Here is a 14,030-nt window from a genome sequence, read left to right as displayed (position 1 = left end):
CTCCACCATCTTGGGGACTACCAGCCAAATCACTCTAATGTGGCTGCTGCCAGCTGAGGACTGTGTCCAGGCTGCACCTAAAGCAACGATGAGGCTCCGTCTGTGGATGGCACCCAGTCCAGAGGCACCTATGAATGTGCTTTTGTGTCTTCTACTCAAATTTGAGACATTAAGAAAAGGTACACATCAATGATGGTCCGATTTGATAAGAGGCATGTATCCAAAACCTGCCTGCACAGAGAATAGACCAGCCACCATTTTAGTCCAACATTAAATGCTGGATGAGTGCACAGACCGAAATAATGTGATAGAAAATGAAAACTTGTCTTCTTTTTTTTTTTTTAAGAAATGGACCTGAGGTTCAGTACCTCCATAACCTGCTGTGACTCAGCGCACCTTTAAATAAGACCGTTATCAGTTTAAATCTGCCACACCTGGAGAAAAGGAAACATCTGCAAAAGAAATCCTTCAACTGTCTGCATGTTTTCCAAAGAGAGGCGAAGGATCGGCTAGTAATCAGAATCTGAGGTTTTCGGTGCCTGGTAGAGAGAATCATACCCCGGAAAACTGTTTCACACTTTTTCACATATTAGTTAGCATGCTATGTGATAGAGCAACAGTAGTGAATGCTTGTGAAGTGGAATGATTCATGGTTTTAATTTTTATTTTTATATACTAATTAAATTACTTTCAAAGTCTTATAATTAGTAAACAGACTGTGATTTAAGTGCTTCAAACATACAGCTGATCTGCTACCTGAACTAACCAATCAAGGCATGGCTGCCCTGCCCCCTAAGAGGACATGCTAAACCAAAGAGAGCATTAATCACAGAAGGAAGCTAGAGGCCCTTTATAAATTATTTGTGCACTTTATGGGAGAAAAGGCAAGAAAATGTTATTTTCTGATAAAAAAAGAGACAAAGGAAGTCGAAATTATAATTTTTCACAGGTCGGGAGAGACAGCAAGCCAGTGGAAGAAAGGGCTCTGATCAATGCACCGTAAATACAGGGCAATCCTGGAATAAAATCTGCTAAAAGGCTGCAAAATGGTGTGGAGGTTAACCTGCCAGCAGGACAACAACCTCAAACATGCAGCCAAGATTACATCGAAGCCCATCCCATGGTTCAGACTTAAATCAAACTCAAAGTCTGTGATAAATCACAAATTGCTTTTCCAAAACATATCATGTTATTAGAGTGTTGAGGCTATTTTTGCAAAGAAAATGGGAAAGAAGAATGTTCTCTAGATATGAAAAGCTGATAAAGACATAATCCTTGAGAACTGCAGCTGTAATATCCTTAACAAGTGGCTCTAAATGCCTGCTGAACTTTTCAGCTTTTTACTTGTAAAATAGTTTGAGAACCATGCATCATTTTCTGTTAACTTCACAACTCTCCACTGATTTTAGTTGGTCTATAACATAAGATACCAAATGCATCAAAGTGTGCAGTTGTGAGAAAATGTGGAACGTTTCAAAAGCGTTGACTACTTTTGCAAGGCACTGTGTCAGTAATTTCAGCTTCAGAGCTGCATATGCTCCTCGAATTTCCTCCATATGAGTTTTCAGGTAAAACGAGCTAAATTATGGTTTTGGGATCATTTTTAAATCACTGAACTATGAAGCAGCAGAGACCGTAACTTAGTGTTTAAATGTCAGAACTATCAACATACATTCCACTAAATCTGTCTGTGTGCCCTCACCTCTTCCAAAGTGTGTAGAAGGTTTACTCCGTATGTCTGTCAGTGATTGTGTGAATGAAAGATATTTTTAAAGAAAGCCAGAATGTACAGTATTTGTGTTTACATTGAACAGGGGGCAGTTGTGTCCATGCACATGTATACACTCTTCTTAGGTAGACAATGTTTTACCTTTTGTCTCTTTCTACAACCAGTTAAAAGCTGCAGCCATGCAGCAGGTTAATACCGGTTTTTGTCTTGTGTCTTCAGAAAACGAGCACCTGCCTACTATACGCACACCCATTTGTAAATATGTGCAAATTATACTGAATGTTAAATGCAACCCATGAAGCTTTACTGAAAGCTATGTTGAAATATTCAGTTTTATTTCTATTAATGAATAGCTTCTAATCTCTTCAACAGCACATCCCTTCATGCATCTTTAAATGTGGCCAAACAGCCTCGTCTTTCACTAAATCTTTTGTATGTTTATCCACCAAACCTTTGAGAGAAAGCCCCCCCCCACCAAAAAAACAAAAAGCAAACTTTGTGAGGACCCTTCGCTGTACATGAGATTAAAGTTCTGGTCTGGGGTCCAATAGGATGCTTGTCTTATACTGTCAGTGTGAATGGGATCCGTTTGGTTTGTATGAGGTTTGCACTATTGTTACTATAAATATGTACAGAGTGAGCATCAAATGTGATCAAAAGGGGATAAAAAAAGAAAAAAGTGAGATGCATCTTACACCATATTTTTAGACACTTTTTGGACTGGGACATTGGAAATATTCTACCGATGCTTGTAGATGGACTAAAATGAATGAAAATAAAAGACTAAAACATTAAACCACCACCATCACTGTCTTTTTTACAACTTGAAACATGGTTAACGTCCGTCCTAAGCTCTATGTCTATAAAAAAGGAAAATGGTAGTTAGTGCATGAGGATTTCACTTTTCAAGAGCTCAATTTAAGTTTTAATGAAAGTTCTGAGCTGTTTTAGGTTAGAAATGACAAGTTTCCATAGGAAATAATGTGACACTGCATAAAAGTAGTTTCTGTACCTAAACTAGGGACTGAGAATAACAACTGTCCTTACAATAGTCAACTTAAAAACATTGCTTCATGTAATAAAATGGAATTGAATGGATTTGGATATGTATGCATATAATATCTTCACTATCGACAAACATTTTCATCAAAAGTGTTTCATAATTTTGACCAAATGTTTTCATTAAAAGACAAATCTTTCAAAAATATGTGTTCACCAATCTACCCTCACCTGATTTTTTTTCTGCAGCGTTGCATCAAATAATAGAAAAACAACTTAACCTATATTACCTCGCTTTTAGAAGGTACCTGCAAAACTTTTTCAGGTGTTTCTTTCATGCTGGACATTGCAATGATTTGACCAGGAAGATCAGATAAATCTGTGAAATATTTTACAGCTGAGAATTCTGATAAAACCTACAAGAGGATTTTTAAAATTTAAATCTCATCCTTAGCTGTTTGGTACATTTGCAACACAATTTAATGTATTTTTCTGCCCTAAAGAGCTTTCTATTGCATTTAGGAATTTTTTGTTCTCAATGTTCCTAATATGTTGGTCTGCAGATTCAATGTGGTTCCATCCATTCTGACATGCTTTATCCAGAGTGGGGTCGCTAGGGGTGCTGGTCTCCAGCTGTCTACAGTCAAGAGGCAGGGTAAACCCTGAACAGATCGCTAGTCCATCACAGGGCAACACAGAGACAAACAGGATAAACAACCATTCACACACACCTAAGGAGCCGGTGTACCTGGAGAAAACCCACGCATGCTCAGGGAGAACATGCAAACCCCGGGCCGGGAATCGAATCCTTGTTGCTGCAAGGCAGCAGTGATACCCACTGCTCCACTGAGCAGCCCACAATGAGGTTCCTTTAAAGAGTAAATCTTTGATGCAGATCTCTTACTTATCAAGCCCTTCTCTTCTGGAAATAGTTCCAAGTTTTTTGCCCGCAAGGTTAATGGCCTGACCTTTTTTCATAAAGGTTGAGGTTTTAGTGATTTAGTCTGAGGCTTAGTTGAGGACATTCTGACCACTCTAGATCTCTAACAATTACATCACCATTTCTAAACTATAATTTTCTAATTAAGAGAAATTTAAAAGGACACTTTATCAGCTAACTATAGAATTTAGAAAAATGTTTAATCAAATCATGACTCTAAACTGAAAAATGTTTTGAATAACAAATGTCTTGGTACATCAAAACGCCAACGTTTTTGCTGGATCATGATTGTCTGATTAGGAAATTGTGTGAAATCATCTGGTTTTATGCTAAAATGGTTCACAAATGAATTACCACTGTATGATGTGCAATACCTCTTAAATATACTGGAGAAATGTACTTGTTACATCAGCTCAAATATATATGTGTAGATAGATAGATAGATAGATAGATAGATAGATAGATAGATAGATAGATAGATAGATAGATAGATAGATAGATAGATAGATAGATAGATAGATAGATAGATAGATAGATAGATAGATAGATAGATAGATAGATAGATAGATAGATAGATAGATAGATAGATAGATAGATAGATAGATAGATAGATAGATAGATAGATAGATAGATAGATAGATAGATAGATAGATAGATAGATAGATAGATAGATAGATAGATAGATAGATAGATAGATAGATAGATAGATAGATAGATAGATAGATAGATAGATAGATAGATAGATAGATAGATAGATAGATAGATAGATAGATAGATAGATAGATAGATAGATAGATAGATAGATAGATAGATAGATAGATAGATAGATAGATAGATAGATACAGGTGCTGGTCATAAAATTAGAATATCATGAAAAAGTAGATTGATTTCAGTAATTCCATTTAAAAAGTGAAACTTGTATATTATATTCATACATTACATACAAACTCATATATTTCAGATGTTTATTTTGTTTAATTTTGATGATTACAAATGACAACAAATGAAAATCTCAAATTCATCATATCAGAAAATTAGAATATTACTGAAGACCAATAAAAACAAAGGATTTATAGAAATGTTGGCCAACTGAAAAGTATGAACATGAAAAGTATGAGCATGTACAGCACTCAGTATTTAGTTGGGCCTCCTTTGGCCTGTATTACTGCAGCAATGCGGCGTGGCATGGAGTCGATCAGTCTGTGGCACTGCTCAGGTGTTATGATAGCCCAGGTTGCTCTAATAGTGGCTTTTAGCTCTTCTGAATTGTTGGGTCTGGTGTATTGCATCTTCTTCTTCACAATACCCCATAGATTTTCTATGGGGTTAAGGTCAGGAGAGTTTGCTGGCCAATTAAGAACAGGGATACCATGGTCCTTCAACCAGGTACTGGTAGCTTTGGCACTGTGTGCAGGTGCCAAGTCCTGTTGGAAAATGAAATCTGCATCTCCAAAAAGTTGGTCAGCTGCAGGAAGCATGAAGTGCTCTAAAACTTCCTGGTATGTGGCTGCGTTGACCCTGGACCTCAGAAAACACAATGGACCAACACCAGCAGATGACATGGCACCCCAAACCATCACTGACTGTGGAAACTTTACACTGGACTTCAAGCAACGTGGATGAAGTGCCTCTCTTCTTTTCCTCCAGACTCTGGGACCTTGATTTCCAAAGGAAATGCAAAATTTACTTTCATCAGAGAACATGACTTTGGACCACTCACCAGCAGTCCAGTCCTGTTTCTCTTTAGCCCAGGCAAGACGCTTCTGACGCTGTCTGTGGTTCAAGAGTGGCTTGACACAAGGAATGCGACAGCAGAAACCCATGTCTTTCATACGTCTGTGTGTGGTGGTTCTTGAAGCACTCACTCCAGCTGCAGTCCACTCTTTGTGAATCTCCCCCACATTTTTGAATGGGTTTTGTTTCACAATCCTCTCCAGGGTGCGGTTATCTCTCTTGCTTGTACACTTTTTTCGACCACATCTTTTCCTTCCCTTCGCCTCTCTATTAATGTGCTTGGACACTGAGCTCTGTGAACAGCCAGCCTCTTTAGCGATGACCTTTTGTGTCTTGCCCTCCTTGTGCAAGGTGTCGATGGTGGTCTTTTGGACAACTGTCAAGTCAGCAGTCTTCCCCATGATTGTGTAGCCTATAGAACTAGACTGAAAGACCATTTAAAGGCTTTTGCAGGTGGTTTGAGTTAATTAGCTGATTAGAGTGTGGCACCAGGGGCCATCAATTTTGAACCTTTTCACAATATTCTAATTTTCTGATATGATGAATTTGAGATTTTCATTTGTTGTCATTTGTAATCATCAAAATTAAACAAAATAAACATCTGAAATATATGAGTTTGTATGTAATGTATGAATATAATATACAAGTTTCACTTTTTAAATGGAATTACTGAAATCAATCTACTTTTTCATGATATTCTAATTTTATGACCAGCACCTGTAGATAGATAGATAGATAGATAGATAGATAGATAGATAGATAGATAGATAGATAGATAGATAGATAGATAGATAGATAGATAGATAGATAGATAGATAGATAGATAGATAGATAGATAGATAGATAGATAGATAGATAGATAGATAGACAACTTATGTATTTTTTTAAAGCAGGGTTATATAGATGGGTATTGATCTATATAACTATTGCACTGTATATCATATATTAAGAAGCAGATCCTTTCTGCTACATATGTTAAAAAATTTTGATGCTGTTGACATATAGACTAAAATTTTTTTCTCCTGCTTTTCCAAAACACTTACTGAGACCTAAATATTTGTAACCGATGATGCTTTTGTTAGCATGCCTTCCACATGAATTTAGTAAACACATAATTGTTTTTCAAGCTTAGAAATCAGCACTCAACTAGACCTAAATAAACTTAGCTTAGAGAAAATGAGAATAATCTTATTCAAGGTTTTAAGTGAAGTTTAACAACCACATAAAGTATGTAGGTACATCAGACAATTAGCACCCATTGAGTTACGGCTTTTCTATCCAGACATGAAACTGCAAAGCTATGCATGCTTTTATTTTATTGTTCTGGATAATTTTATGTTGTTAAAAAATAATAAATCAGTCACCTGCAGCTTAATCAAAATTCTGTTGTTAGAGCCCTGACCTTCACCAGGAAAGAGGATCACATTATACTATCATATAAAAACAAATTATATCAAATATGCAAAAATCAAATGTGAGTTATTGTACTCAGTTATTGTGTGGGTGGGACTGTTAGAAAGACAAAAACCAGAAGAGCATAAATTAAAATAACATTTTAATTACGAGCAACATCTCAGGAAAACCAAACTGCTGGAGTCCGACACATTGCTCAGCACGAGAAATGTTACAGGTCATCTTACTTATAAAACAGCACAAAGACATTCAGGTTTCTTTAAATAAAATAAGAAAAGAAAAACTACAGAAAAGTCTTAAACAATGAGCGAACAGGCTGATGGACTGTGTGCTCATTGATGATAAACTGTTTAAATAAGGCTGATAATGAACCGTTTCAACCAGGCTGTTGGCAGCAGAGACCGAGCATGTTAGTCTCTAATATTGATCAACATGACCGAATGGAAAAAAGCCCCCCAAAAGATCTGTTGTGTTGTTTTCTCCTAATAGAGCTGAGAATGTAGATGTCCGTTAGTTGAAATGTCTTTGGGATGCAGGCATGAGAAGTGGGATTGAGTCCGCCCCACCATTTGGAGATAAGGATGGACGTCAGTCGGCATCCTCACCAGTGTCCCACTTAGATTTGGGTTCCTGCCACCATTCAGCCAGAAATGACTCCTCATAGTCACCGATTCCTTCAAATTCAGCATCAGGTTGGTCAGAGTGAGAAGTTTCTGCTTCTTCTGGGCTCACAATGTCCTGAAATATAAAATAAAATGACAAGTTCAAGAAAATGGAAGGCAATTACTTTTTTGTCTCATTCTGTGTTGGAAAAAAACCCAACAATGCATTTTCCTTTGTGGTGCCCATAAATCTTTCATGACTTTCCTCTGTAATTCTCCATGTCCTGTCTAAAGCCCAGGCAGTTTGTTGAGAGCTGGGAGGAGCTGACCTAAGTTAAATGGATGTGGCTCAGACACCTCCCAGCCACATACCACACACTGCTGGCGGAAAGCACAACCCCCTCCCTTTCATCTTCACTTATTTATTTATTTTCCTTCTCCTGCATGTTAGACCACAGCTTGCATTTAACCAGCAAGTCCTTCCTCTGTTTGCAGGGTTAGAAATGTCATTCCCATCATGTCTGGTCCTGCAGACAGTTCAGGTCTTATCTTCTGAGGCATAAAGATGTCTGGCCTAAAAATTTGCTGCCGTCATTCAGCTAAACAACATATCAAGAAGTAAGCAAATCAGATCAACACAGTCCTTCAAAAAAAATCTAAGAAAAAAAATGTATGCATTAGAAAAATTCAAAATTGTTTAACTAAATAAAAATTTGCCTTAGGTTCCGACAATAACAGCATATAGGATTAAGCTTTTTAAGTCAGCTGGAGAATCCCTTAAACTAAATATGCCTTGACGTTGGTTGGAACTTTTTTCTCAGGGGCATTCAACAAGTAATGCCCCTGGCCCACTTCCAGATGTTTGATCGAGCTGAAATTTTGCATGTGAAGCATTTTAAATCTCTATAGAATAAATAGCAAATTAGAGCTCTGAACTAATTTCGGTTTCTGATTTACTGGTGTTCAAACTGATTCAAGTCTGTGTTTTTGCATTTGAAAGGAGGCACACAATGGGAGACTTTTGATCAAATGAAAGTAACTTATAGTGATAATGTCCCATAATATAACCTGTAAAACATTTTACAAGGTCATATAATGGGCATCATCACCATAAGTTACTTTAATTTAATCAAAAGTCTCCCGTGGTGTGAATCCTTTCCAATAGATAAACCGGATCACTGCTCGACACTCAACAGGCTCCATTTCTGACTTTAATCAATTCAAACACCAGTAAGTCAGAAACCACAAATAGTTCAGAGCTGTAATTTACTACTTAATCTATGGAGATTTAAATAACGTCACATGCAAAATTTCAGCTTGATCAAACATCTGGAAGTGGTTCAGGGGCATTACTTATTGAACGCCCCTCGTGCACACGTCACATGTGTCCACTGCAATACATTAACACTCTTGGTAAATAAATCAGGATGTAAATAGACTTTAATGTTGACGTATATATAAATCACTGCTTCTTGCTTATATCAAAGCATTATTTTCATTAGTTATCAATTTTTTAAAAACACTAAAGAAAATGTGCATGGGGGAACTTTATATTTTCTTATTTTAAACCGCTTAAAAGATAAAAAAAAAAAAAGATTTCATTTTTTATTTGATTTTTTTGTGTTTGTCCTATCAATCACCAGTAACAGCTTGTCTTTAAAAAACTGGACAGTGTCCTTCAATTATTTATTATTATTATTTGACTTTTTAAACCCGTATTCTATATCAAACTTTCTATGTTAAATCTCTCACACCAATGAGAGGTTTAATAGTTTTGTCTGCAAGCAGTGAATGAGAAACTAAATTGCTTTATTCAACTACTTAACTAAACATCCTATACTACAGATTTTAGGGTTACTGTGAGGATATCATCATTTTGCTACTAAAAAAGAGAAATCCAGAGGAAACTTACCTCATCATCTGTTTGTAGGTAGTTCAGTGCAAAATCAAGCATTTCTTTTTGTTTTATTGTCTGGTTGTAATACCTCTGGGCTTCCTGAAAAACAAAAAAAAAGATCAACATTAACGTTAGCTCAGTAAACAACCCAAGAGTTTTATAAGCCCAATTTTGGTTTGCCCTTTAAAAAAAAAACCCTGCTGCTACCAAAGGGCCACATTTACAGTTTTATAGCTGGTACTCTGAAGCTGCTGCCACATTTGCACCACGCAAAATGCAAAGAAAACAAGTTTTTCATGACTATATGAGTTTGTAATTACAGCCCAGTGATTGTGTTAACATTCGCGCCAGGGCTGCTTTTTATAACACAGTCTCCTTGCTTTGCCAGATCTGTTTTGACCGACACAGTCCTGCAGCAGCTGCAGGATGCAGATGGATTTGCAAAAGAAAAAGCGTGGCTTGTTTTACTCACAGGCCGAGGCTGGAAGTCCTCCTCCTGCAACCCCCACTGCTCCCGGTAGAATCGATAATAGGCCACGTTCTGCTGCATCACCTGGTCGCTGGGGTCAAAGAGCATGTAACTGGCCGCACAGGGAGCAGCGTTCTTTACATCATTCACTGGGAAACATGAGAAAATCACAATTTTAAGCACTATGGTAATTTAAAAATTTAAATAGAATAAATTTTTTTCCTTACATTTATAATATGAAAACTGGAGGTAGTGATACATGGTAGCAACAAACTTCTCAACGAAGAACCCTCCGACGTTGGGCATCAGCTGCTCCTCACATTTCACTTTACATTTCAGCACATCAAGGAACAGATCTGAGGGCAGAGGAAGTAAATGTTGATATGCATCTCTGACATTCTGAAATCAAGCTGCTGTGTTTTCTCTTTTACCTGCAAGTGTTGGGAAGAAGTCTTTATACTCCAAGATTTCATATGAGCCTTCGCAGGCTGCTGAGCAGAGGCTGTACACCTCAAAATACTCTGTGATTGCCTGCTCCATGTTTCTGGCACTGCTGCTGAAATCCCCACTGTTATAGAGTGTCACGCTCTTTAAGAAAACACTCTGGGATCAAAGACATTTTGTTAATGATATTTTTTAACAAGCACATGTCAGGCTGTTTTTTTTTTGAGCTACTGACCTCATATGGTTGCTCTTCATGGTCGATGAGATACTCCTCCACATCAAACAGGGTCTTGTAGTAGTTCATGTTTTTGGTCAAATAGGGCTCATCTGGGTTTTTCTTCAGGAAGGTGTGAGTTGCTGACACAGCCTTCTCCAAGTTGTTAAGCTGAGGAGGAACACAGGGCTTAATCACAGTCTCCACAAAGGCAATACCTTTATTTAAAAAAAAAAAAGAAAGATTTTCTGTGGCCCTTATTTTCTAGCAAAAAGCTAATTGGTGCTTAAGTAAAAATACGCAAATCCCTTTCTTCTTCCATTTGATTTCAAACTACCACGTTTTGAATTAATCTGCAGCTCTTTTTTTTAAAGATTAGAGTGTGGTACTGTATATTTAATTGCAATGATAACAGAATGTTTCACATGACTTTTACTACAGTACAGCTGCTGCCTGTGTCCTCACTAAGACTAAGAAAGTAGAGCACATCACCCCAGTTCTAAGGTCCTTACACTGGCTCCCTGTATCTCAGAGAATAGAATTTAAAATACTTCTGTTAGTCTATAAATCTCTGAATGGCTTAGCACCTAAATACAACACAGACTTGCTATCAGTGTATCAACCCTCCAGACCACTCAGGTCTTCTGGCTCCAGCCTGCTCTGCATACCTAGAACCAAAACTAAACATGGAGAAGCAGCATTTAGTTCCTATGCTCCACATATGTGGAACAAACTTCCAGAAAACTGTAAAAGTGCGGAAAGCCTTTTTTTATGGTTTTTTTTTTTGTTTCTGCATTTTTTTTTCCCTACTTGCCTTGATTCTGTTTTATTTTCCTATATTTTAATCATGTAAAGCACTTCAATTAAATTTTCAATGGACATTTGGAATTGAAAAAGCCGTTTTGGGAACAGGGAATAGGAAAACTGATCTCAAAGAAAACCAACAGCTGACAGTGCTCACCAGAATCCTCATTGTTGAAGCTATATTTATTTTTAGATTTCGGAATTTGAGGTTCTTGTTTTGTTTTGTCCCTCTTTTGAGTTTAGGAGCCATGGGAACGTTGGCTCACTTTACCTGCTTTTTTTGCAGGTAACTTTAATCATCAAAAAAAAAAAAAAAAAAAAAAGGATCTTCCCAGAACCAAGCGAAGAAAAAAAAAGGCAGGAACTTCTAAACCAGAGTTTTCATTGTGTTCTTGCAGATTATGTGGAAGTCATAAGAGTCAGGCTGTATATCTGAATACCCAGGACCTGCCAAAAAAAATGCTTTGTTAATAAGGCTATTCTTATGGTGCTGTTTAAAATCCAAAAGGTTTGAATGTAAATGCAATGCTTCAGTCAATAAAATGAATATGGTACATTTGAATTTAGAAGCTTTCTCATCATCACCATTGTTTATTTATAAAGCACTTTAAAATCCATTCAGGATTATTGTTTCAAGATGATCAGTAAAGTTGAACTAGATTCATCTAATGGCCATTAAGGGAACATATTTAGGATTAAAAGGGCAGTGGATTAAAATCGTCCTAGGCTGTGTTGATGTCAGTCAGCTGCAGGTGGAGCACCTAATCTGAGTCTGATTGATTTATTCACCTTCTATTTGATCAGTTCAACCATAGAAGTATGGTATGGAGCTGAGACATGAACTCCAAAACATCTATCTGAACTGAATCTGTCTGGATCAGTGTGGAAGTCATTAATAAGCTTTTCTATTGGTCTCTAAGCGTTGTTAGCATTAAAAGCTATTTGATTATTGAAACTCACAAGAATGCATTAACAAACATATATTTTCCTTTACTAAGTGCTTCACTCGTTAAAATGGATACAAGGTGTGAAAGAAAATATGTAATTTGTAATATTTAATTTGTAATATGTAATTTGCATGTAGTTTAGATGCCAAACAATCAAATTTTTGTTTTCTCTGTGAGTTGGAATGCAAACTTCAGGGGAGTTTATTTTTATTTTTCCAACTTTTTAAATTAGGGTATCCATCTTCCCAGTACAATAACAATGAACAATTAGGACACAAAAACCTATTTGCTATTGAGCATCTTAGAATATCTTAGTATATTTACACTCTTGATCAGGTATATCAGTGTTTTAAATCTTGTTTCTTAATTCTTGGTTTCTTTGTTAATTAATTGTACGTATTCCTTCGATTAGAGGTGAAATATTGTTTTTTGTGTATATCTGTGTCTTTTGTCCATTTAAGTTCATCCGCTGTAATGCAAATATTTGTTGATAAATAACATGCTCAATCATACATTGCATATGTGGTAGCCCCTCAAAGAAATAATCTATTGTTATTTTCTTTATGTTTTATTTCTCTATGTTAAGGCAAAGATAATCCCTGAGATTTGATGACTATACATGATTGGTTTTTAAACATCAATGTTGCATAACATTACTTTTAAAAACTGACTTATTAATAGTAGTAGTTTTTTATGGTAAATTATATGTAGGCTAAATGTGTAAAAGCTCTATTAGAGTACAATATTTCTAAACATTTGAAGATTTGAAGAAAAAACTGATTAGGAGCTCTTTAGACGATTATAAGAAACAAAATATAAAGGAGGAGGTTTGGCATTATTAAGGACAGACTAATATATTTCCCATAATTCTGAGTGACTGAGAGAAAAATGGGGGGATTGTTTTCAGGTGACCCCGGGAAGAGACGTGGCACATGCTCAGTTTGATCTGCAGGAGGGCGCAACAAAGCAACTGTTCTCCGTATTTCTGACAGAGGGGAGTCCAGCTGAGTGCGCACCTCCTTTATTTAGATCAAAGCCACAAACACATGCAGATGGAACCATATTTAAAGCTTTTAATCTGCAACATGTGGACTATATCTGGAAATATGGTAAAATGATAAAAGAAATAAAACATCCCTGTAAATCATGCATAGAATCAGCATCCAGGTTATATTGACCCAAATCAAAACTCTCAGTTCTCACCTGATAATAAGCATACTGAATGTACCGATACGGTATTCTTTTCTCAAAAGTTTCCAATAAATCCCTCCGCGGATATGAAAAGTTAAAAATGGGGAAATCTGCCTTGCACTTTTTCAGGCAGGCAGCCCTCAGCAGGATGTGGCGCACAACGCGGAGGCTGCTGTCGGGGCGCAGGGAGTCTCCGTCCCGGCTGGCGCTGCTGCAGTTGCGGGCGCAGAACGCCTCGCTGTCCCGCAGCAGCCGGTGGAGCCGCAGGCTGAGCTCCAGGTACCGGAGGCTCTCTGCCCAGCTCTGCGCCCCGTACTGCTCCAGCGCGTAATTGTACGCGGACTCCAGCGGCATGATGTCCTTCTGGGGAAAACTTTTGAAGCTGTACTTCTCATACTGAGCCTCCACCGAGGAGAGCAGAAGGAGAGACAGACACAAGCTTCTGAGGAGCATCATCCCCATTCCCCGGCTCCAGCGGGAGTCCTCTCTGGCTTTCAATGGATCCAGCAGACTTCCCTTTTCGTCTTTTAACAGGGTTAGATCATGTCTACCCGCACGTAGGCTGTAAAATCCCAAAATCCCTGTTGAAATAAGAGACTAAAATCATGTATCTTTGGGAAAAGACTTTCAAAATAAAAGCTTTCCAA

At 37.3% G+C, this 14,030-nt stretch overlaps 1 protein-coding gene across 1 annotated transcript; it reads right to left on the bottom strand.

Annotated features, from left to right (window-relative positions):
- Positions 1–6,940: 6,940 nt before the first annotated feature.
- Positions 6,941–13,969, bottom strand: p3h4 (prolyl 3-hydroxylase family member 4 (inactive)). The gene is made up of 7 exons (XM_038297313.1): positions 13,396–13,969; positions 10,463–10,612; positions 10,215–10,386; positions 10,011–10,139; positions 9,787–9,932; positions 9,330–9,413; positions 6,941–7,553 (listed from the first exon to the last, which is right to left on the bottom strand). Exons 1-7 carry the CDS (start codon positions 13,843–13,845, stop codon positions 7,404–7,406), a joined length of 1,281 nt encoding a protein of 426 aa, XP_038153241.1. The 5' UTR covers positions 13,846–13,969; the 3' UTR covers positions 6,941–7,403.
- Positions 13,970–14,030: the final 61 nt, after the last annotated feature.

Source organism: Cyprinodon tularosa, unplaced genomic scaffold (genome assembly GCF_016077235.1).
Source record: "Cyprinodon tularosa strain WSP-4 unplaced genomic scaffold, ASM1607723v1 ctg386, whole genome shotgun sequence".
NCBI classification, from domain to species: Eukaryota; Metazoa; Chordata; class Actinopteri; order Cyprinodontiformes; family Cyprinodontidae; genus Cyprinodon; species Cyprinodon tularosa.
The sequence above is the reverse complement of the archived record's forward strand: the minus strand, read 5'-3'. Positions and strand labels throughout refer to the sequence as shown.